Below are 24,995 nucleotides of genomic sequence, written 5' to 3'. Positions count from 1 at the left end.
GTGTCTGTGTTCCCACTGTGTGTGTGTGTGTGTGTGTGTGTGTACGTGTGTGCAGTTATGTATGTTTGATCTAGTGTATATTTCACAAAGTAATATGATTGCCCTTTACACACCAACACACCACCTCAACACACAACATTAGGAGAGCACAATATACTTAGAAAAGAAGAGCTAGGACACTGCCAAAGAGCAATAGCAACTGGAATTTAAAAACAGACCTTCAATACATAGAGAGAAGCTGCTATTTTATTATTTCATTGGTTCATCATGATATGTAAGGCAGCCTAGGGATATGCTTGCATGATTCATCATGGAATAAGATTTTGCAAGCAAAATTGCCTATAGGGATCTATATTTTTTCATTGATACTCTGCCGGTGTATCAGCCTGTAGACAAAGAGACTAACAAATGTTGACAACTCATTTGACCAAGACTGTGACCATTGAGATGATAATCAACGTGAATCAAATCAAATACAAGACAATCTACAGTCCCAATCTAGTTCTATTTCCACAGTCTCTTAGTTCACTCTTTGTGAGAGAAAATGTTTTTGGTTGCTTGGTAATTTTAGTGTTTTTATTTGTGTAACTGATGTTTGAGTTTATTGAGAAGCTGTTCTGAGTTTTTGTGTCTGAAGGATCAGTGTACGTTTTCTATGGGTGAAACTGTAGTACAGCCTGCTATTATGATTGATTAATAAATGCAATGAAATCAATTAAAGGGAGGGAGTGGAGTGGCAGTAGCTTGTTGAATTGGTTATATAGGGAACAAAAGAGGGATGAATGGAGAAAGGAGATGTGAAGAAATGATTTTTTCTAAGTTATGTTTATATAATAAAGAGCATGATCTCCTTGTTGCATTTTGGCAGAATGACTTTGGTACCTTTTGTTTTTCTGTGGATTACTCCTTTCAATCAAACTCTCCTTTTTCCAGAGTGGGAATGGAAATAAAATGCTTTGAGTCTATTATATGATTTATACTTTTTGTGTTTAAATGTCTTGATAATCCAGCTGGCCTGTGGATTCTTGAAATAAATGGTGTCATTCATGCCGAGGGCTTTCGATAGCAACTGGATGTTGGAGTTGCCAGTGTGATGTGTTTTGTGAGAAAAGGATAAGGAAAGCAAACTGTAACCTACCGTAAAAAAAAGTCCCAGTTCTCATGACTAAAGCTGGTTAATGTGACGCTATTTGTTACATCTCAACTCTCACAGTGTCAGGCGTTTCCTGCCCTTCCCCTTGTATGTCCATATGTAGAAATTGTTATGAATGACAAGGAATTACGGATATTAACACACACAGACACACAATTGAATCTTCAAATTACACTTCAAATATTCCAACGGTTTAAAGCTTTTGCTGATCAGCCTAAGGTTGTGTGTGTGTGTGTGTGTGTGTGTGAGAGTGGGTGGACCAGACACTAGCAGCGAGGTCCCCACAGGCAATGAAACTTAACCACTGTGAACATGACAGAGAAATAGACACTGCTCACATGTGGGCTAAGTCCCATCACTATGGGAGACAATCGAGACGATCGTCCCCCCCGGAGGAGGAGATGGAGTGACTGTGCAGATTCCTTCTGCTATCTGCCCTCAAACAAAGTGCTTGATAGAGACAAGAAGTGAATTTTTCAAAGCAAAGCACTATGCTGTAATTATGGACAACTTTCACCAGGCATCATGCCTTCATGAGGCGTTACTCTAACATCACTGCGTATCTCTACACATGCTCAACAGGGGCTGATGTGTCACCTCAGTCCACTGGTAACATCTGTAATATGATTAAACCCTGTGTGTGTCTTCTTCCAGGTTCAGCAGGTTGTTCTCTCTCTTCCAGCCATGGGAAATCCCTGGCAATGTGATTGAGTCCAGAATGTTCCAAAATCACCTTACCAGGAATCCCCACAGACGGACAAACCAGCTGGAGTGTCTTTTGTGTGTGTGTGTGTGTGTGTGTGTGTGTGTGTGTGTGTGTTTGTTTATGTGAGGCGGCAGAGAAGGGGAGTCTCCATCAATGCCATGACAACAGACGGTAAGACACCATGACAGAGTGGACAGGCCTCTCCCCACAGTGCTGCTCTCCTTCTGTCCATCAGTCTCTACTGTATATAGAGAGTCTACAATGGCAGAATTGATTGATAATGGTTAGAGTAAGAACAACAAATCACTTCAGTCCACTGGAGAATCTTTCCATGCTTTAGATGCCTACAAACCATCCTGAGATGCCTAGATTTGCCCTGATTGTCAGCAGAGTAAAGTGTTGCTACTTAAGTTTCATTTTACTCAGGTAAGTAAAAATAAAATAATAGCTCACTAACTGAAGTACTGAGCTATTTTCATTTGAAAATCATTCTGAAATCACCCCAAATTAGCAGATTACACAAAGCAGATTCAAATATTCAAATATTTTGATGCTCATATCAACTAATGCTAGTTTCAGTTATGGAAGTCCAGAATGACTGTAAAAGTTACATCTCATACTATACTCCCTATACTATACTCTGTACTATGTCTACTCTATGTCTAAAAATAGAAATGGCTCAAGTCAAAAAATGAGCGAATGGGCTACCAATAAACTACTCAACTAGAAGTAAAAGAACAGACCTTTAAAAATACCCAGAAAAATAGCTGTAGTCCAAAAGTGTGCTAAGTACTGCAGCTAGAGTGGTTGTGACTGGCTGCTTTCTGCCTCTGATGTGAATCAGAACAGTGAAGAGGCTCATCAGCTTACCTTACTGAAGCAGACTGTGCAAGATCACCAGTCAACCTCTGGATATTTAGGACACATAAATGAAACCAAGACTGTTATCATTGTTTTGCGTACTCACAAGACTCCGCTGGTCCTTCGCAGCTCTGGGAAATTGAGAAAGTTTCCTTTGTAAGCCTTTTGTATGTGTGGCTGAAATACCGCTTTTATGTGTGCAATCAGTCCACACTGCCAGGGAAGGGGATTCCTTTTCAGTAACGTCAAAGGCATGGATCCTCCCATTTTCGGAAAGAGTGTGTGTGTGTGTGTGAGAGAGAGAGAGAGAGAGAGAGAGAGAGAGAGAGATGTCTCCTTAGTCTCCATAGCTACTGGGGCCACACAAACAATGTGGTACAGCAGCAAGTCTGCCAAAAATCTCCCACAAACCACACAGTGAATATCTGATCCATCTCAAATCCATAATTATAGGCTTCTGTTACAATATGCATCCTCCTGTCATCCCTACCTTGATATTACTTGTTTAAAGATACCCTGAAGCTTGCTGCCTTGTGTGTGTGCGTATGTGTGTGTGTGTGTGTGTGTGTGTGTGTGTGGCCAAACAGAGAACACTCAGTTCTTGACTCCCCCCCCCCCCTCCACCACACACACACTCTAACAACAGGGTGAGTTTAGGAAAATCCCTCCTCACTCCTCTGTCACTGCCTCCATCCTAAATATATCCCTTTATCATCCCTCTCTTCAGACTGAGGAGGGGTAACTGAGTAACACACACACAGTCTTGTCTTGTGTTTTTGCAGTCCACTTGGTCGTGTCTCACAGAAACATCATTACAGCCTCTGTTTTTGCAGATTTTGTTACATCTCTATTGTAAGCATCAGCGAGGATCCGATGACAAAGAACTGCATGTGATACAAACTGGCTTTCGTTTGGGGAGACAAAAATCGAGGACACAGGAGTCAGAGATAATATCTTAATGATGTGTGTGTTTTTGTGCGTGTCTCTGTTTTATAGCTCTCACTAGTCCTGTTACCTCACATGTACAGGCTCTTCCTGTTTGTGTCCTGTAGGTGTCCTTATTTGGCCTAATTTTTTTCCTGTCCCCACGGCTGTTTTGTTGTCGGCATTAATCTGTTGCACGAATGGGACAGACAGAGATTTCCTCACTCCCTCCATGAGGAAATGGCTCTTCCTAGCGGCCAACAAGGACAAGTATTTTTTTGAATGGAGCACATTTTCAAGGACAGGCAGACCTTTGATAAGGATCAAAGTTCAAACTCTGTTCAGATTCGACCCTAACACAAAACCCTACCTTTTGTCTCGTTACATACAACAGCACACTGCAAGTTCACAGAGAATCACAGAGTAGCATTGAAAGGAGAAGTTTACCAGGGTCTCAATCAAAACCTTAATCGGTGGTCTTGAAAACATAATAAATAATCATTCTACTTTGTCATTTTACACGCAAGTTTGAAAGTTTATTTCACAGTGTGTGAAGTTTCCACCATGCACACTGGAGAGAAAATTCCTTGAAAAGCTACATAAAGTAGACTAGAAACACAGTTATTTTCAGGCTAAATGTTACCTCTAGTCAAACTATCTTTCAGATATTTTTAACTGAAATCATTCTGACAAATATACACCGAACCATGAGAAGCACTGAGGCGATCAAACCACATTTTATAACTCGGCCTCTCCCATTTCTTCTGTATTTACAATTAAAAGTTTTATGCTTAATGAGATTGACGAGCAAAAAGCAAAAAAGATAACTAGTGCATGACTCAAATTCTTAGCAGCTAATTGTAAATTGAAATAAACTGAAACTATTACCTCCAAAAAACGAAATGTAGTAACAACAAAAAGTATGTCTATGTACAGCCCAAAATCAGACAAATTGCTAATAATATCTCTAGTACCATTGCTCACATAGACCTACAGAAACAAGAGTGTGTATAGGCTGTTATAGATGGTCACTGCTCATGGCTCTGAAATGACTATGACTTAATTAAGAAAAATACTGTGTACTGACTAGGCACCACTTCTTTCAGAGTCTCTCAATAGATGGTCTGCCAATTATTGATGTCCTCTTTTAATGCAATGTGGCGTAAGATTATTGACACATCCACAAAAAATGTCTTTAGAGATAAAGTACGCATCTTGAGAATCCCATTCCATATTTTTCAACACAGAGCAGAATTTAGGAATGTTACTCTACTAGCCTCTTTCCTGTTATCTTTTCTTCTCCCTGCTTATGAAAGATGTAGGCATGTCAGTCAGTTTAAATCCATGATTGTGAACAGGGAAGTATAGAGAATCACAACATAAGATCCCGTTATTCTCTATTCTCCTCTGCTCTTATCCTTTTTACGTCTCTTTTCTCCTTTCTGAGAGTTTCTTCCTCTTCTCTGCCCTCTTCTTGTCAAAAGTTGCTGAAGATCTCTTGTTTCTTGCTCCAGTCCATAGGGGGCGCTCTCTTCTTGCTGCGCTGGACCTTCTCTCTGGCCTCAGCAGCTGTGGGACTCAGACGCAGGCCGCTGTCCAGGAAGGGGTCTGACGCACGCCTCTCGTCCTCATCAGGGACCTACAACACACGCAAACGCACATGTTTTATGCAAACACTCGCAGACTCGCCCCCTCTCATTTCCTCTTCCTTTCATTACTTTTCTCTCTCTCTTTCTCTCACACACACACACACTCCTCGCACACACACCTCCTCCCTCACCTGAATGCTCATGTCTGAGCTGCTGAACTCTGACTGGGTGGTGGAGCTTCTGGACGACTGAGACGCTGAGCTCCCGTTGGCCCGCGACTTTGGGGACCCGTTTGTGATCGGCGAATCTGTCAGCGTGACGTTGATGATGGGCGGGTCCGTGGCGGGGAGGTCGGCGGTGGGAGACGGGGTGGGCGAGGCGCTCTCGGTGATCGACTCGTCCACATAGACCTCTGTGAGAAAAGCAGTAAACGGAAACAGCATGAGACATTCTGGAGAAAGAGTAGAGAGAGATTATTGTATGTATCTTCATTATAGGGTTGAGCACATTCATGAATTAAACTGAGAATGCATGGTTTCAATTTCAATTCAGTTCCTGGAGTTAGAATTGGAATTGGAATGTCAAGGAAACAGAATTGGAATAAATTCCACTTCTAAGAGACTTTGTCTTGACTTGCTAAACATTATAAATCAAACATTATGAATCAAATAAAAGACAGTTAAACAAATCAAATATATTCAATCATAATTTATGCATTACGATTACATGTTATCCATCAAATACCACCTGAAAGGAACCTCTAACATTTTATGATATTCAGTATTGATAATATATCACACTATGTGTAACCTCAGATATGTGAAACGAAAAAAACAAAAAACAATTTCACAGAATTAAATTCTGTTTCCTGTAGGTTTTTTCAAATTCCAATTCCTCAGTTGAATTGGAATTGATGAGTTCATTCATGAATTGACCCCGACCCTGGTTTGTGTGTGTCCTATTTGACCTTTGACATGGCTGCTGGTGGGCGTGATCCCCAGTTTCTGGAAGAGCTCGTCAGTCTCCTGGTCAACCACTAGGAGACGTGTTTCCTCCCCTCCTGCTCTTATGAACGCCACCACCTCCGAGTGCCTCAGGCTGTCAATGTTCATTCCATTCACCTGAGAGGGAGGGAGGGAGGGACAGAGAGCGTGAGAAAATAATGGAGTAGGCAGAGGAAACAGCCAGGCAGCGGTAGAGCAGAGAAAGGGAGGAAGGAAGATATAGGGAACATGCAGAGTGGGTAGGAGGAAAGGGAAGGAAGCAGAGGCAGGTGGAGATGAAGGAGAGAAAAGGAGGAAGGTAGAGAAAGGGAGGGCGAGAGACAGCGAGACAAATGGGAGAGAGCGCAGATTAGGAAGTGGCAATGACACAACATGACCAGCAGGAGGCGTGTGTATCGCCTCATGAACAAAAACAGATAGTTAAGGATCTGTGATTTGAGTGGTGGCGAATCGATTTGCATGAACTCCCTTCCTGTCTCTGCCTCCTTCCTCTACACTCCTAACTGCATACTTCACACAGATGGAAATGTATATGGAAACACTCATACTCATGCAAGTACACATACCTGCAACACACACACATACACACACAAAAGACGCACACAAACAGGAACCAGCTCCTCCTCTACACCTCCATTCAAGATTATCCCTTGTCGTCTTTTTGCCCTTCCACCTCTAAACAGCATCTCTCCGTCTCCCACCCACTCTAAGCCTGAGTCCTGCTAATCTGCTCTAATCCACTCACACCTCAAATCAGCGGGCAGACCTGATTAATTTGGGGGATGGTGGCATTGTTTTTCCTAATATTAATTATAATTTATAGCTGACAAGGGTCTTGCATCTCATATCTTGTATATAAGGGGTCACCCCACTCTCCCATCTACTTGATGTGTGTGTGTGTGTGTGTGTGTGTGTGTGTGTGTGTGTGTGTGTGTGTGTGTGTGCGCGTGTACCTCCACCAGCCTATCTCCGGGCCTGATGTCTGCACTCTCAGCGGCTGAGCCGGGGTCCACAGAGCGTACAAACTGTCCTCCCCGTGTCTTGTCACTGTGCAGGTTGAAGCCGTAGCCGTGCTCTCCCTTCAGCAGGTAACACAGTCGGGGGAGGAGCTCCACCGCCGGCTCTGGTAGCTCTGGTGACGGCTCCGCCGGCAACTGGGGAGGGAAATAAGACCACAGCAATGTCAGGGATAATAACTTTGGGACAAAAGAGAAAAGGTGGTACTCGAAAACTGTCTGTAATACTGGAGCCAATCTCTCAGATGGAGGGTACAGGGTTGAACTGAACTAAATTGAACTGGGAATTCCAGCTCTAACGCGACACAATTGTTATTGAATAGGAATGACAGTAAACACAACTGAATTCCATTACATTCCATGAAATTCCACTTCTAAGAGAGGTTGTCTTGACTTGCTAAACATTATATATCAAACATTATGAATCAAATAAAATACAGTTAAGTAAAATATATTTGTTCATAACGTATGGATTACGATTACATGTTACATGCATCAACTGCCACCTGAAAGGTACCTTTAACATTTTATGATACTCAGTATAGATAATGTAGAACACTACATGTAATCTCAGATATGTGGTAAGAAAAAAACTATTCCAATTCCTCAGTTGAATTGGAATTGATGAGTTCATTCATGAATTGACCCCAAACCTGCCAGAGTATGAACCATATCTATATAAGTTTAAATGGGAACAGGAAGGCGAGGATACTTAACCACGACCGCTGGTCTCACACTCTGTATAGAGAGGATGTATTTCCTTGTCTATAGCCATGCAGGAGAAAGTGTCTGGCAGGGTAAGCCAGTGGTCTCAGAGCTGAGCGTTCAGAGTGGGCTAATTGGATCTGGCTAAGAAACATTAAGACAGACCCTGAGCCTGACCACCAATGACGAGAGTCAACATATTGCGTGACTCGCTCGCCTCACCTGACCTGAGCCACTACTAGGAACATGCTCCACACTTTAGTCCACACTTTAGCCCACGTCCTTAAAGTCCCCATGAAATTAACTCCCATTACTTTTACTTCCTGGAAAACAGAGTATCTTTCATGGTGACCTCATGCTGCACATATATTCCATTGGTTGGAATGATCCCTCACTGCATTATGTCCCACCCCAACATCCTATATCAACAGTAAACGCATCAAATCAAGGAAATAAAGATGCCATTTTATGGGGTCTTTAAGGCAGCCCAGGCTACTGACTGTCTAGTTACACCTCTGTGACTGCACCGTCATCTGGATGCATAGAGAGCCAGGTTAAGATCACCTGAGGGCCGACAGATCTGTCTGTTCTTATTGCTCCATCAACAAAGACTGTTCCCACACACATACACACTAGAGCGAGTTAGAGGGAGATAGAGAGTGAGTGTCCACAGTTCAGTGTGTGTGTGTCTGTAAGAGCCCTTGTATCAGTGGATGTATGCCTATCACTGTGGCTGAGTACGTCCCTGTCTGTCTGCCACAGTGCAAGCCGTGGCGATGGAACAGAACGCCTTGGCAACGGAATGCCATGGTGACAGGTCAGGTTGCTGTGGCGATGGGTCACCATGTCCCCTATTGGGTCTGAAGATCTCTGTTTATGCTGCTGGCCTCTTTACTCTGTCATGTCATGTCAGCCTAAATCAATTGACACACACACACAGACACAGACACAGACACAGACAGACAGACACACACACACACACACACACACACACACACACACACACACACACACACACACATGACAGTGACCTGGAAATATCTGAGCTGATCTATTTGAGGAGGGCAAACATTATTTTGTGTGGAATTTCCCCATAGGGAAAGGATTTCCATGTCACAGACACAGTAATCACATCAGTCTAAGTATCTTTTTATCTGGGTTAAATCCCTTGAATCAAATATGTTATATAAACATCGAACAAAAAGTTTGGAAATTTGTGTTTGGTAGATTATTTCTCTGTTGTAACAATGCTTCTTGGCAATACATTTTATACCGTTGGAAAGCCTGTTTATTTCCCTTTTAAATGGTGCCGCATTTGTAAGGAACATGCATTTGTGGGATGAGCAGCACAGCTGAGTATGTGGGTTGCGCTCATGAAAAATTTGCCAAATCTTCTCTGCCAATGCCAAACAGCTTATTCTGCTGTTGCTACTGACTCTTGTTTTGAGCTTCCGGTACCCCCAGGTGCTGACAATCAGGTACCTGATTGGCACCTGCACTGGAACCCGAACATGTGGAAGAACGTTATGTTCAGCGATGAGTCCAGATTCTGCCTACGGAAGTTGGATCGTAGGGTCAAAGTGTGGAGAAGACGGGGAGAACGCTATGCTGATTGCTGCACCGATAGAGTAACACCTTTTGGTGGAGGCAGTGTGATGGTGTGGGGCGGCATCTCCATCACTGGAAAAACGAGGCTTGTCATCATCGGAGGCGATCTCAATGCAGAGAGATATCGAGATGAGATTCCGCAACCAGTGGCAATCCCATATCTCCACAGTCTGGGACCGAACTCCATCCTCCAAGATGACAACGCTCGCCCCCACAGAGCGGGGTTTATCAGAGACTACCTCCAGAATTTGGGAGTAGAGAGAATGGAATGGCCTGCCAACAGTCCTGACCTCAACCCAATTGAACACTTATGGGATCAGCTTGGGCGTGCTGTTCGTGCTAGAGTGACCGACACAACCATGTTGGCTGACTTGCGACAAATCCTGAGGAGTGGAATGCCATCCCACAGCAGTGTGTGACCAGGCTGGTGACCAGCATGAGGAGGAGGTGCCAGGCTGTTGTGGCTGTGTATGGTTCTTCCACACGCTACTGAGGCTCCTGACTGTTTGTTAAATGAATAAATTGTAAAATTGCCAATATGTCTTGTTTCTTCCTTGTTACTGATAGACTTCAATCATCCAATCCACCAAACAACACCAAACAAGAGTCAATAGCAACAGCAGAATAAGCTGTTTGGCATTGGCAGAGAAGATTTGGCAAATTTTACATGAGCGCAACCCACATACTCAGCTGTGCTGCTCATCCCATAAATACATGTTCCTTACAAATGAGGCACCATTTAAAAGGGAAATAAACAGGCTTTCCAACGGTATAAAATGTATTGCCAAGAAGCATTGTTACAACAGAGAAATAATCTACCAAACACAAATTTCCAAACTTTTTGTTCGATGTTTATGTATGGCTTGAACCAACAGACTAGTCCCTGTCTTCCAAGACATACCTGAACATTCACCAAGTCAATTAAACTAACAAGATAGTGCAGGGGCTTGCTTCATAAAAATGTGCATAACTTAAGAGGTTGTTTGTCATCCTAATAAAAATGTAGAATTGTCTCCTTTGACAAAAGTTGTTACATCTCTATTTTAAGGATCCTTGAGTATCGGTGATATAATTTATGATATATTCCATCTTGCACTCATGCTACAGATTTGACGTGTGTGTCTGTGTGAGAAATGCGTGTGATTGAGGCAGACTGTTGCGTGTTTGTCACAGCAGCCAACACTGTTGTTACATAAGACAATATGGGTGTCTGCCGCCATAACACTATCATGGAACAATGAAATCACGTCTGTGTTTAGGTGCGAAACAGTGTGGATGTCATTAACAAGAAGAAAGAGACAAAAACAGAGAGAGAGAGCGAGAGCTTGTGTGTGTGTGTCTTTGTTTACTGTGCAGGTAGATGAAAAGCACAAGGCTTCAGAGGTGTTGGCCATTGCACGGAAGTTGCTAGAAATAAACTGTAACAATAATGATAATTGCCAAAAGTGGGAAAACCCAACAGCAAGCATATAACAATATTCTGTCAGTTTGTTAAACAGCTCACCACTAAAGAGGGTGTGTATCATATTAGCTATCTGTGTACATGAGAATCTTTCTTTCTTTCTGTCTCTAGGCTAAATATGGCATTATGATTTCCTAATCTGAGCCACTGAACTAGAGGCAGAGAAATAATCACTCACATAGCACTCACTCATGTCTATAAATAGATGTTTTCAGTATGATTAATGGAATTTAGCGCAGGTATTATCTGCCTCCAAGAGTCCCACTTGAATGTCTGTAGTTTCTAGGTGTATTCTAGGTCTTCCGTTATCTCACTGTTCAGTTTTTTGTGTTGTCTTATCCTGCTCTAGCATTCTGCTGCTTTTACTAATACTGAGAAACAGAACTGTGATGGATCAGCCAAGGGCCAGCCTGTATTTACCCTGCCTTCGGCTAAACAGATGCCTGTTTGACGTGAGCCGCTGGCCAGCTCTGTTTGGAGCCCAAACACTGGGCTCAATCTCTTCCAGCCAGTCCCCAGTTATTTCTACAACCAGGTGGACAGCAGACAACACTGAGAACAAATGGGTCTGGTTGGCACTTTTGGAAATGTTGGTTTTGTTGTGTCAGGCTCAGTGGCTTTCAATGTGTGTGTGTGTGTGTGTGTGTGTGTGTGTGTGCGCGTGCTGACAAAGCTCTGATAGGTAAAGCTCGTTTCTAACCCTGATCTCTTCTTAAGTTGCCTGTGATGTCAGAGGTGTGTGAGGGCCCACAGTAGGTGTGTGTGTGTGTGATTGTGTGTGTTGTGTGCTTCAAGCCTGAAATAAACTATACAGACAGACAACCATTAGCCGTGCAAAGGGTTCGATTACACAACAGTGCTATCTTAAAATCTGATCCCTCCCACTGCTCTCTAGTCCTTCACTTTCCCCAGCAGGCACTCAAAGCCTGCTTTCATTACAAAATCCACTCAACCTTAAGTCAAGCAGACGAGATGAGTGATACGATCTGTAACTCATGTTGGACAGTTGGAAGTAGTCGTTGTCACTGCTGAGCCCTAATCCTGTTCCCCTGACAGATCTGACTGCTGTGGCAAGACATTTTGGGCAGGAAGACTTCTCAGACTCTTACTTCTCAGAGGAAAGAGTAGAGAATAGGCCGCTTTTGTGACTCTTTTTATGAAATTCCTGCTTTATTTGACTGTATATAGAATAGAATAATATGGAGGGAACAAAGGCTGTAAGAAAAACTCAGAAACTCTAAAACTGTTGGTGAGTATATCCTTGGTGAGTACATGGTATGTGCCTCCACCCACTGCACCGCAAAACACCTCTGTGACACCTGCAGAGGTAAAATCCACTCATCCTATCTCCTATTTCAAAATAGTCATTCAATTTCAATGATAATACCCACTGTATGTTTTCGGCAGTAAACATGGTCAGCAAAATCTGGGTGATGTCTTTCAGTGGACAGGCCTAAAAAATCCTAGGCTGAGTGTGTGAGGTGTTGACACTCAGTATGCACTCTGACACTGTTCTCTCAGAAACAATGCACATTCAAACATTTTAACTGTTCACACTTGTCAGTGATAACAGGTAAAGGGATGGTAACAATGGGGTCAGACTACTGATATTCAAAGAGAGGATTGGTTGACAAGGAAAGTTAAAAAGTGCTGGGGCAGGAAATGATCCCCACTATTGCAGCAGAGGAGACTGACAAATACTTTCAAACTACTGTAACTACACTGTCATTCACAACTAGGTGACATATGAAAGATAATGACAAAAAATCGAATTGCGATTATTTGACCGAATATTGAAATTGCAATTTAAACTGCGATTCATATCATCTCAAGGTTTTCTTGTCATACATATTTTTTAGAACTTAAAAATTGTTTAAAAAAAAGTGATTTGATTTTGTTAAAGATGTCAGTGTGCAGGATTTGCTGAGTTTGAGTATGATGAAAGGTCCATCCATTTTGGACTCCTGGAAATTGCAGAAGTTCATATTGCTATTTTGATTTTTTTTTTGTTTTCGATTCATTGCTCAGCTCTATTCACAACATTGTTCTTATACCCTGTTGACTTCTCTTTCTATTTACATGCATCATACTGAACTTTATGAACTGAAATCTTTACAACCCAATTTTGACTGGAAAGTGAAGTAAGACTGAAAAGAATGGATACATGGTAGAGAGCCTTTTACAATTTACAATTTCACATTTGGCAGACACTTTTATCCAAAGCGACTTACACATGAGATTTGCATACAACACAAGCAAGTTTCTAGATAGGAGAGAACAACGAGAGTAAGTGCTATAGAGCTAAGTTCTGGTCCAACAGGACAAAGGTGCTACGAGACAGTGCAACAAGCTAAGTTCTGGTCCAACAGGACATAGGTGCTACGAGGGAGTGCTACAAGGCACACACACACACACTCACCAAAAGGTGAGTGTGTGTGTTACATGATTAGCGCTGGACAGGCTTCAGGTACAAGAGCACACACTCACTGTCACACACTCTTAACACAGTAACACATTGGCTCACTGCTGCCGGCTGGACTGACCAACTAACCATCTCAACTTAATTTGTTTATTGACTAGCCAAATGCACTTATGTTATCTTTGCTACTCATATCAAGGACCACAATGGAAACAAGTCTGTGACTTTATTGTGTAAGCAGATAATCCTGCTTCTTATTCTTTGTCGACTAAACTGAACTGAAGTGAACTGAACTAAACTAAACTAAACTAAACTAAACTAAACCAAACTAAACTAAACTAAACTAAACTAAACTAAACTAAACTAAACTAAATTAAACTAAAAACTTCTGAATTTGGACTCCTTCCTGATAGTAAAATATGCAATAATATACTATCACAGAGGAGTCCCAACTTTTGAAGTTTAGATGCGTAATTATAACTGAATTTGTGTTATGGGAGTGAAATGGTGCTCCTCTCTTCACTGATAGATTTTCGAGAATGGGTGTTTAGTCATTTCTTTACTCTAATGAGCCCACAGTGAAGACCAATTCATGCAGGCACAAGCCTATCCCATCCTTATGGACCTGAACATGCCATGTGACGACCCTTACCTCTGTGTCCGTCACTGTGCTTGACGCCACTGAGGATCGCTTGGCCTTCCTGTACGTGAGCGAGTGAGTGGGCGAGTCTGCGGCCAGGGGGTTCAGTGAGTGCGTGGGGACGGGTTTGGGTGAGAAGGGTCCGTTCTCTCTGGGTATGGGAGAGGCAGAAGGGGTGGGCCGGGGCGAGGGCCGGGGGGAGAAGGTTCCCATCTCTATGGCCAGGTCCTCGGTGCAGGCCATGCCACAGCTGCGGAGATGGTCATCTGTGTCTCTGTCCACCACCAGCAGCCTGGTCCGGTGGTCCACTTCACAGATACGATTCACCACCTGCAGAGAGAGAGACACACACACACACACACACACACACACAAAGAGAGAGAGAGAGAGAGAGAGAGACAAGGAGTGCCAAAAAGGAGAAGAAGAAAGACAAATTGGAGTGATTAGTGAGGTGTCATGTAGTGCAGGTTGTTCACCTGTAACTACCTGTACAGAACAGTCTCAGCATGACGCACACGCCCATTGATTCCCATTACACCAGACCCATATTGACCCATTTTAGCAGACACCCCCCCCCCCCCCCTCCTCCTCAGGCAAGGGAGAAAGTGGTGGAACAGGTATAGGACTCATTGTTTGTACCTCAGTGTTTTCTCTCTGCTCCTCTCTTTCTCACACGCACGCACCAAAGCTACATTTTTGTTAAAGGTTTATTGAGCCGTTACTCACTTGATGGTGGGTTTCGTGCTCCACATTCTCCCCGTTCACTTCCACCACCCGGTCTCCTGGCCGCAACCCGGACAGGTCTGCCGAGGAACCGGGCTCCACTTTTCGGATGAACTGTCCGCCTTTATTCCGCTCACCGTGCAGGTGAAACCCATAGCCGCCGTCCCCTTTGGTCAGGAAACAAAGCCTGGGTCTCAGCTCGCTCTCCATCCCAGCCCGTGAATAGAAAACAGGTCAAAATTATCTCTCAGGAGCACAAACATGTGCTTGGTCCAAGAGGAGCGGAAAGTCCCTGGTTTTTAATCCAAGGCACGGCTGCGCACCTCGGTGACCAAAAGATCATCATCGTTTATCATGTTCCAAAAAAATCCAAAATGGTTGGAAAACAAAACAAAACAAAACATAAATCAAGACGAGCTAAAACGATTGAATGTTTAATCCATCGCGAACAAGGCAAGAATTTGAGCGGGCAAAAAAATATGGACAAAGTGTGCGTAAAACAGTGGCCACTAAAAAGCCACCGACCCGGGCTACCTCCCGCAGCCTACATCGGAGGAATAATCCAAGAGATCAGAGATTAGAAAGCTGTTCCTCACACGTAACACTCTTAATTCTCCTCGTCAAATGGGCGTGTGTCCTCCTGTCCGACCCGGCGCGAGAGTGAAGAAGCGACAGCAACAGGTGCCACTGCGTCCCCTTCAGTGCGCACCTGACGACGCAACCAAAGAAAATTACACAAACGGTAGCCTAATACGCCTGGCTGTAAAGACATAGACTCGTTTAGGGACGAAATGAGTCCAGTGGGGTTTTTGTTAATGAATATATAAAAGGCAAGCCTAACTATAACGGCGCCCAGAGACGCCCAGGCTCCCCCCAGGTGGCGGAGGTGAAACCACACTGGCCCAGACTGACAGACTGAGACCTGAAAAAGGAAGTCTTCCTTAATCTGTCTCTGCAGGCTATTGCTCTATCTCTGGCAGCAATACGGGGATAGTTGCATAAAAGTTAAGGGACATTAAATGTTTTGTAAAATTCTATAAACTGCCCTGATATGGTCTGGTGACATTAATATTACATTACATTACGTCATTTAGCAGACGCTTTTGTAAGTTTAAGGATTACTTTATGTAAATTTAGTTTGATCAGCAATGTTGTGACAAGAGCAGGGTGGCTCATAGTAAACAGGCCCTCCGCCCTACAGCCGGAAGACCCGGGTCAAGCCTCCGCCCTGCTGAAGTGTCCTTGAGCGACACACTGAATCCATCTACCGGCTCCAGGCTGTTCTGTAGCTCTTACCCTGAACACTCCCTGTGGAAGGGGCAAGCAAAAATAAATAAATACAAAATCCCTATAGGTATCATTTAAATGTCAGATTATTATTGCATCTGAACAACTACTGTCAAGCTGCATGTGAACAAGCCACTAAACCCCCAACTGCTGCAGCTGAAACTTAAAACCTACTTAACCAAAGAATATGAATAAATATAAGGATGGGACCTTTATTTATCCAGAGAAAGTCGAATGACCGCCTTCATTGGCTTACCAGTAGGTTAAACGGCTTTTAATGTAATTAGCTTGTGTTAGTCCATTTCAAAGTTGGCTTTTTATTATTTTCTTCATTCAATAAAAGTAGAGGGCCAAGTATTTTAAGTGGTTCAAACAGAGCCAGCGGTCAGCCTGTAAACCTCTCCTGGGTATATGCTTGTGTGCCAACAGAACTGAGAATATTTGCTGAATTAAAAGATGATGCATACTGCCATACAAAGCATACTTGGATAACATTTGAAAATGGCAAATTCCAGTGTAGCAATATTTGTATTGTTAACCTATGGAAAAGTATGGTACCAAATCTAATAATACACTGTAATGAAAATCTCCACAATAAATAATGCACTTACAAGAGTGTAACTCCACAATTCAAGGACAAAGTGCACAAATGTTTTATACCAAAATAAATACTTAAAGGGTTTCAGCAGTACTGCTGAGTAATATGACATTTCCCAATGTTTACTGATATCATGTTGTGTCTAAGGTGCATTAGGCAAAATTCCTCTACTGGAATCAAGACCAAGCTTGAATAGAACAGGGACCATGACCCTCACCAGCTCCAGTACAATATTTTATTTTGTAAAAAATATTAGAAGCACTTGCAATAAAAAAAATATCTAATCTCATACAAAATACAAAATGGTTCATTATAGTGTCAAATAATTTCCAGTGATGAAAATGACAACAAATATGCTGAATCATATCCACATCAAATGTTGAGCTAAGGTAAATTGTGAGTGTGTGTGTTTACATGCGTGTCATTTTATGATGATATCTACTGTAGTCGCAGCTCAGACAAAGGCTGGTGTGACAACTGTGACTGTCCGTATCAACGGTCAACCTTGCTTTTCAGCTTCCTTCTCTGAATTTTGGGGGAAATAGGTGTGGGCAGCGACTCCTCCTTGCTCTTCTCGTCTTTGACAGCAGATTCAGTTTCTATCTTCCCTTTGAAAGAAGAGGACGGGTCGGGAGAGCGTGGGGACCCGGCTTTGGGCTTCTTGGCTGGAGAGGCCCGGTGGGCAGAGGGACAGCTGTGCTGGTTCAGACACACGGAGCAGAGCGGGCTGACAGGTAGACACACCTGCTGGCCGAAGCCCACCAGCAGCCAGTTGATCTCACTCCACAGCTCCCTGCATGATGAGGCAACAGAGTGGTGTTAGAAATACACAAAGGGCTCAAGTTGACTTTTAATCACCAGCTGCAGTGCAGTGGAGAACAGAGCAATATGTTAGTTATTTTTCTGTCATTATTTTACAAAGTATCTCTATTAGCTAATGTGAATACCTCTGTGTGATCACTAATATCCCTGTTTTTTTATTACAGGGAGAGTGGCCCATGGGTCAACTTACCCTTTAAGTGGTGAGAACATGGTCACCAAACTCATTCATATGTCCCCAGTAGATTGTTTGCTCCACTGCTCCATGCAAACACTTTACACTGTGTTGAGTGATAGTAAGAGACTACCATTATCTCAAAAGTGAGAAAATGAGAACTTGTAGCAGCTCTAAATCTAAATGGTAAGTAATCTTAAATTATATGCAGCCAAGCCTGGCAGATCTGTGTAAGAGATTGATAAAGTTACACAAAAATGAAAATAACAGTGTTTTAAACTACCAGGGACTAATTTCCCTGTTTCCATAGGCAGTGAATGTGGTTGGCGATGGGAGACTGTACAGCTAAAAATCATTGTGCAGTGGCTGAATATGTGGTTCTTCACCAAGTTTATGAATCTACAGGCCACATAATAAACAACTTTTTTTATTACTAAAAGTTTTCTTACTTTGGATAATGCAGTTGTCTCCTGATACCACTCAACATACTGTATGCTAAAGAGTCAGTATAGAGCACCAGACAGATGATCTTGGTGTCTATGGTCTTTCAGATTCCTTGCTCCTAGCTAACCAGGTGGGAGGGTTCAGCAATAAATCAGTGAGGCCGTTACCTTGGTAACCACTCCTCCAGGGCCTTCCGTGTTTCTTCTGGGTTCTTTGTTGACTTCCTGAGCCAGCCCAGCCTATTGGAGATACGATGCACATGTGTGTCTACGCCTACACACACCAACATGCACAACATGCACAAGTACACACACACACACACACAACACATAACTCATTTACAAATTTGAAATAATATAAATGGTGATTTAGACCTCATGGCCTACTCACAATATTGTAATATTCTCTTACATGGAAACCAAAAAAATATTTACTTTGATTTAATCTGTTTTCATGTGTCAAGTTAAAATTCCTCTGTTTCCATGAAGACGTATCACCAGACATCCACACTATCTGCCTCAGTACAATCTAACAAGGTATTAGGTTTCCATGGTGTCAAACCAAGGTGGGTGGAGAAGCTTTCACCTAGTGACAAGGTATTGAGTAGGCAGACGTATGTGGTAAAAATGCCTGACTGTTAATTATTTCTAAAAATAACACCACCACCACAAAGCACTTTTAAAGTTTTGTTACTTACAAATTTCAGATTTCTAAAGTGAAATCAACAATGTTACCCAGGACTGTTCTGACAGCTGATCCCATCTGAAAGGTTTCTTCCATTTCTTTTTCCTAATAAGGTTTTCTTGGAAGTTTTTCCTCGTATGCCTCGAGGGTCTAAGGCTTGTGGTGCCAGGTAGAATAGGTAGGCTGTTATGTCTTGCTAAAATCTGCTATTGCATGTCTTTTGCTTCCTGATGTTTATCTTATATCATTCTGTTCTACGCTTGATTGTTGATCAGTTAGATCTAGTTAGGCTCATTCTCTGTAAAGTCCTTTGAGATAAACGGCTATATAAATAAACAAACTTGAAATTTAAAAAAATATGGCTGCTGACAACACGGGGGGTAATATGGCATGCAGGGAGTGAGGTGTATTTTTTGAGGTGTACAAAAATACACTAAAAAAATTTTTTTGGGGCCTGGAAATGTTCTCTTTGGAATCCATAAGGAACAACAATCATTATGCCAAAGACAGCAGAGGAGAACTCAAAAACTAACGCATGAAGCAGACTACATCCCTATGTTCTGTTAATCTACGTTACTCATTTAGACAAGTTTTTTCATTTGATTCCTAAGTGATCGTGCATGCTTATTTGTGTGTGTGTGTGTCCCACCTATGCCGGACACCTGGTCCCAGGCGATGTCCATAGCCAGATGGGCCATCTTCGGTCCAACCCCTGACAGACGCACCAGCCCCTCCACACTGTCTGGGATGTCTCCTCCAAACTCCTGCTGCAGCATGGCCGATGTCTGCTTCAGGTACTTCACTTTGGTCTGGGGTGGGTAGGGGGTGAGAAAGTGGAAGTGGGAAGGTGAAGTTGATGTCATTAAATACAAATACATGAAATACAAAATGTTAGGGTTACAGAGAGAGAGAGCGAGAGAGAGAGAGAGAGAGAGAGAGAGAGAGAGAGATGTGCAATAGTCCAAATATTGCACCCAAATTGAGAGCAAGAGAGAGAATCTTCTGTGTTACCCTCCAGAAGCCGACAGGGTAGATGAGTTTCCCCAGTGTTTCATCATCAGTGCTAAGTATGTTTTCTACAGTGCAGCCGTGAGCTCGGAGCTTCTGCATAGCTGCTGCGGTCACCTGGTCCTTGGTCTGACTGGACAGCATCAGTGACACCAGCACCTGGAAACGTCTCACCTGGGCGGAGAGAGAGAAAACAGGAGAGGGAACAAGATGGATTGAATCTCACTGGTGGATCAGGTAGTCATGCTTGAAGTCCAGAAGGCGGTCCCACCCACATGTGCAGGGGCCTCCGTGTCATAGCATTTCTCTGCTCCCATGTTATCCACAGGTGCATCACGGCTGCTCCTCATCTCACGGATGTAGCCTAATTGTTTCCTCCAATCAGGAGGCTCCCATCGCTCTGTCTTCACATCTTCATCCCTGTCATACTCCACTTTCAGCTGTCTCCTTCTGCGGCTGTTTGAAGCCAGAGGCAGAGTATCTGTTTCTGTTTTTGGCTGGACAATGGCCTGAGGATGGAGCGTAGGGCGCCCACCTATATGAGCACAAAGCAGAGGTAGTGAGAGGGTGTCGCATGGGAATCAGTCTGCATGGAACAATGTATTGTGCATTTGCATGGAAATCAATTATTTTTCACCTACTCTCACTAAACCTGCATAATCCTCCTGAGAGGAGAGGTTGCAGTCTAGCCTGCAGCAGCCTTGCTCAAGTCTACTGGGATATCTGTGAATGTGATAGCAACCATTCAGATGCAAAAGTGCAGGGATGCATAGTGGATGAATCAAAACAATATCAACTTTCGTAGCCTTTGCGCATGCGCATTAGCCTTCAATTAGTTATGAATGAATCATGGTTCATTTCTCAATGTTTCGACAAGTGCAAAGGCCAGTGTCTGTGTTCAGGTGTTCAGTTAGTAACGTTAACATTACCCGTTGATAAGGGGGCGGCGGACGATCTGGGCTGAGAGACACTCGCCTCCTCCTCCTCCACTTTCACCGCGACGGAGGAACCTGTGTCCACATTTCTCCGTTTCTTTGTGATTTTGGATTTGAGAGCAGCCAGAGGTGTGCAGCGATTGCCACTCCGAGTCGCGATGGAGCTGCTCTGAATGAAATACGGAGAAGTCATTGTAAAACAATGGGCTGCATAACAGACCCTCATGCAGTGAACGAGAAGAATTAGCTAAGCTAGATGATGACGCTGAAGTTTGTTTCTTATTCGTAGCTTTCAGGTCACGAGGGGGAAGTTAGATAAACTTGGTTTGACAGAAAAAACTAAACTCAGCGAAAGATAATCTCATCTTCACCTCAACTAGATTTTACCAACAATCAACAAAATGACGGTCCAGAAACTAGGTGCAAGTAACTGCTGTAATAAATGTTTTCAAGCAAGCTATTTAACAGTTCGGTTATTTTTTGTTTATATTATTTCCATTTTGTAATCTGTCCACTCTGAAATTATGAAATTATTAAACCTCTATGGAAGCTTGGGATTCATTTAAGTAGGCTACCCCAGACCAAAATCTTCAGTCATAAGACCTCAGGCATGTTACATAGTTCAATATTGCAGCGTGTGATACTACTAAGGAACCAACTTCAGCATCGTAAACATTTTAGCTAACGTTAGCTGCTAGCTAACGTTAGGTAATCAGTTCATGTAACGTAACGTCGCTAACTACTCACTATTCGACTGTTAAAGGCAGTTTTATGGACTGTTGTTGGGAAACAGAACAGTAACTCACTCTTATAGATGTTTTGCCGTTCATTTTCAAAAGTAGGAAAAAAAAAACTGCTATAGCGTAGTTTGCTAAGCTTGTTTAGAACTACATTCCCCATCAGCTAGTGCAGCAAACGTGTTTTTGTAGGAAGTGCCTCTGTCAGTGCATTAGTGTGTCATCCGGTTGAGGAGTGGAGGACTGAGCTTGAGAGAGAGCAAGCTTTCAGTAGCAAATGGTAGGCTAAATAGAGAGTTATATCAATGCACAGAAGTAGACGGCTCTGTGGGTTGCGTTGGAGCTTTACTGTAATTGAACAGCACCAAAATCGGCTGAACTTCGATAAGGTGAGAGGAGAGAGAGGGGGGGCGTTGTTTTTTAAGCTACCAGACCTTGAATGCCAGAGGAATGCTAGCCCATGTCAGGCAGTATAAAGCGTAGCTAACGGTTCAGCAGTGCTGCAGTCAGTGCATTCCCCCCAGTTCTGTCTTGTTTATGTTGGCAGATGCACACAGATGCCTGTTTGACTGGTCCGAGGCTACCTTGCACGGACGTTGTTGTTGAACTGAAAACAGAACGGTCGTTGTCTGCTTAACACCTCCCCAACCCCTCCTCCCTCCCTCTCTCTCTCCCTCTCTCTCTCTCTCTCTCTCTCTCTCTCTCTCTCTCTCTCTCTCTCTCTCTCTCTCTCTCTCTCTCTCTCTCTCTCTCTCTCTCTCTCTCTCTCTCTCTCTCTCTCTCTCTCTCTCTCAAGTCCACATGATAGCAAATTCTTCTTGCGACAACCGAAACTTGCCCCCTGGGATTACAAGTTTACAGGCTGATGTGGCGATTGTCGCATGTCTCGAGTTGCAGTTGTGCTTAGCTAACGTTTATTTACACGTCGACAAGAGTGCCAGTTGTCAACGCTGCTTGTTGATGTTGGCATTTCACTAATATTGAATATGTATGCTATCATTAATTGTTTTCCACCGTTGTCTATATGTAGTCGATAGCTCCATTCAAAGGACAGAACAGGTACAACAGTTGCTTATGTTTTGGCATGTCAAGCTAGTGTTCACTGTATTCTCGTTTGCTAACCTACATCAAGTAGTTACCAAGTCACATCATCCTTTAACTGGTCAACAGATCTTGGGTCTTGCATTAACAATCCAAGCTAACTGTGATACTTCCCAGGCATTAACTGTTTCTCTACTTCTCCAGACGACTGTCACACCCAGCGTGTATAGTCCATCGCCCTTCCAGGCCGGGCCATGAACAAGCAGCCCAGTAAGGAGAGTCTGAAGGACAAGGTGAAGGGGATCTTCGGTCTGGGACCCCCACGTCCGCCCAGCAAGCAGAACGAGAACAAGCCCTCTGAGTTCATCATCACACTTGACATCCTCAAGGTGTGCGATAGCAGGCGGAGGAGACTGCATAAGCGCCCATGCATGTTCACATAGACCCACACACACCATGTTTATAAGTGATATGTCAGATTTACTTTCATTGCCTCACACTTCCCTCTACCTTTCTCAGGAGCTCCATCCAGACTGTGGTCTTAGCAACCGTATCCGGGTAATAAACCATGTGTGTGATCTGGCCAAAGCTAAGAAGTTTGAGGAGGTGAGTCTGATGGTGATGTGATGTTTGTGACGCAGCACTACATGTAGTCTCCTGGGTTTGTTAACTTCTGTGTGTGTGTGCGTGCACGTGTGTGTTTCCAGCACGCTGTGGAGGCTGTATGGAAAGCTGTGGAGGACATGTTGACTCCAGAGCAGCCGCCTGAGGCCAGACATGCCGTTCTTCTGCTGCTTAGAGCTATAATACAGGGACAGGTATAAACACACACACACACACAAAAAAAATGTGTAAAAAAAAAGATGTAGTTCCTGTCATTTTGTAGTGGTGTGTTCACGTTTGGGTTTGTTTGTATTTGTGTTCAGGGGAGCGGCTCGGCCCTCTGAGAGCCTACTTCTTCAGGGTGATCAGAGACTACCAGCCATCCAATGAGGACCTCTCCGATCGGCTGGAAGTCTTCAAGGCCCTGACAGAGAACGGCAAAGACATCACATACCTGGAGGAAGACATAGGTGAAACACCGCTTAGAACGATTAGAAAATATTGAACAACTTTAAAACTACACTCGGCAATACTGGCCTAAGATGATGTATTTGTTCATTGCTAAGGCAGTTGTACCACCAGTGTACATATGTCTCTCAATGTTGACATGCTATAAGTTATTGATATAGGATGTTTACCATTGAATGCCAATCATAAATGAAGAAAGTACTGTATATAGGCATGCAGTGCCCTCTTATGTCTTACTCCATTGGTAATAGTTTTTTTTCTATCCTCTCTATGTTTTTCCTCCCCCAGCACGCTTTGTCCTGCTGTGGATGGACATAGGTCTGACATCCGACTTCCTCCATGTTCTTGTCAACCTGGTCAAGTTCAACAGCTGCTACCTGGACCAGAACGTCTCCATCATGGTCCAGTAAGACAGACAGACACACAGACAGACACGTATGCGCGCACATTCTCGTTTTCTCACTCAGAAAATGGTATGCTTGTTCTTTTGTCTTTGCTTTGTTCTCTGCAGGAAAATCTGTCTTCTGTGCAACAGAACCACATCTTCAACAGATATCGAGGTAGGTATTTGGTTTTTCCTGAGACTCAACAATGCTCACTTTCATTTCAAGAAAAGTTTGAAATAACAAGTATCAGTTTTTACTTACTTAATTAAAGGTTACATTTTATTTTACTTTATCAAGTGTTTAATTAAGCAGGTTAGTTAATCAAATGTAACATTGTATTATTTGAACAGAGACAAAAAGACTGAGGGAAACCAATCTGAAAGCTCATCTACAATGCATTTATAGCCGTAACAGTAGTTCCTGAGGGAAGCTGAAGGAAGAGGAGAAGTTTTTTTAGGGTGTGGTTACACCTGTTTCTTAGTGTAGTTGAACTGAACCCTGAAGCATTTACCCCCTGAGTTCAAGTCATTTGAGAAGGCAAAAAAAAAAACCCTAGTGGTTCCCTGGTCTGCTTGAAAGACACATTCTCAGGCTGCTTTCATGTGAGTTATGTAGTGGTCTGTTTGAAGTGAATATGCAGCAACAAAAAAACAACCAAAAATAGCAAGGGAATTGCACATTTAATGAAGGCTATAAGTTGATTTTTGCTGACATTCTCATACCTTGTTCTTCAGACCATCAGTCCATATAACATCAAAATACTGAACAAATTTATTGCCTACCAAACCCCATGCATAATCAATCTCTGACATATTAACTTATACTACAGTAGTAACATTTTTGTAGTGAGTGTATGCAATCATGAGTTAGGGGCTTACAGTTCCTAACAAATGTCAGACCATTACAAATAGTGTCTGATCCAAAGCCTTCATAATACAACAGAGACCCATAATCAAGTAAATGTAAAAAAGTGTGGATGGCCATTCTTCTACACCCAAAG

The 24,995-nt window shown here is 43.1% G+C and overlaps 3 protein-coding genes across 4 annotated transcripts; 1 reads left to right on the top strand and 2 right to left on the bottom strand.

The window, feature by feature from the left end:
• Window positions 1-4,171: 4,171 nt before the first annotated feature.
• LOC139656288 (Na(+)/H(+) exchange regulatory cofactor NHE-RF2-like) lies at window positions 4,172-15,481 on the bottom strand. Its single transcript, XM_071533816.1, has 6 exons — window positions 14,814-15,481; window positions 14,100-14,417; window positions 7,191-7,391; window positions 6,201-6,354; window positions 5,425-5,645; window positions 4,172-5,283 (listed from the first exon to the last, which is right to left on the bottom strand). The coding sequence occupies exons 1-6, from the start codon at window positions 15,018-15,020 to the stop codon at window positions 5,122-5,124; spliced, it is 1,263 nt and encodes a 420-aa protein (XP_071389917.1). The 5' UTR covers window positions 15,021-15,481; the 3' UTR covers window positions 4,172-5,121.
• A 1,481-nt stretch (window positions 15,482-16,962) lies between these two features.
• On the bottom strand, window positions 16,963-21,648 carry nthl1 (nth-like DNA glycosylase 1). Of its 2 annotated transcripts, XM_071533818.1 has the most exons (7): window positions 21,567-21,648; window positions 20,755-20,929; window positions 20,101-20,360; window positions 19,829-19,999; window positions 19,467-19,626; window positions 18,301-18,406; window positions 16,963-17,488 (listed from the first exon to the last, which is right to left on the bottom strand). In XM_071533818.1, exons 1-7 carry the CDS (start codon window positions 21,588-21,590, stop codon window positions 17,188-17,190), a joined length of 1,197 nt encoding a protein of 398 aa, XP_071389919.1. In that variant the 5' UTR covers window positions 21,591-21,648; the 3' UTR covers window positions 16,963-17,187. The 2 variants fall into 2 exon arrangements, with proteins under 2 accessions (XP_071389919.1, XP_071389920.1); XM_071533819.1 differs by lacking the exon at window positions 21,567-21,648 and having other exon boundaries at window positions 20,101-20,334; window positions 20,744-20,979.
• LOC139656281 (tuberin-like) lies at window positions 21,100-24,169 on the top strand (the record flags this gene model as incomplete). Its single annotated transcript, XM_071533805.1, has 7 exons — window positions 21,100-21,180; window positions 22,743-22,927; window positions 23,058-23,144; window positions 23,246-23,355; window positions 23,463-23,611; window positions 23,898-24,015; window positions 24,121-24,169. Coding segments are annotated over exons 2-7 (648 nt in total), but the record flags the coding sequence as incomplete, so codon positions are not given.
• Between the last annotated feature and the right edge of the window lie 826 nt (window positions 24,170-24,995).

Source organism: Centroberyx affinis, unplaced genomic scaffold (assembly GCF_046629955.1).
Source record: "Centroberyx affinis isolate AG114_WGS23_722 - 3 ecotype Tasmania unplaced genomic scaffold, CSIRO-AGI_Caff_v1 ptg002434l_1, whole genome shotgun sequence".
In the NCBI taxonomy this organism is placed as follows: domain Eukaryota; kingdom Metazoa; phylum Chordata; class Actinopteri; order Beryciformes; family Berycidae; genus Centroberyx; species Centroberyx affinis.
This window is presented reverse-complemented; position numbering and strand designations above follow the sequence as displayed.

What these genes read in the sequence shown, in the direction of transcription:
- LOC139656288 (XM_071533816.1), bottom strand. Translation starts at nt 15,020, where the DNA reads ATGGAGAGCGAGCTGAGACCCAGGCTTTGTTTCCTGACCAAAGGGGAC. An exon ending in AGCACGAAACCCACCATCAA is followed by an intron (nt 14,418 to 14,813) that starts GTGAGTAACGGC and finishes CTCTCTCTGCAG; the next exon opens with GTGGTGAATCGTATCTGTGA. An exon ending in GCTCAGACATGAGCATTCAG is followed by an intron (nt 5,284 to 5,424) that starts GTGAGGGAGGAG and finishes CGTGTGTTGTAG; the next exon opens with GTCCCTGATGAGGACGAGAG.
- nthl1 (XM_071533818.1), bottom strand. Translation starts at nt 21,590, where the DNA reads ATGAACGGCAAAACATCTATAAGA. An exon ending in CGCCGCCCCCTTATCAACGG is followed by an intron (nt 20,361 to 20,754) that starts GTAATGTTAACG and finishes GTGCTCATATAG; the next exon opens with GTGGGCGCCCTACGCTCCAT. An exon ending in ACCCTGTCGGCTTCTGGAGG is followed by an intron (nt 19,627 to 19,828) that starts GTAACACAGAAG and finishes TACCCACCCCAG; the next exon opens with ACCAAAGTGAAGTACCTGAA.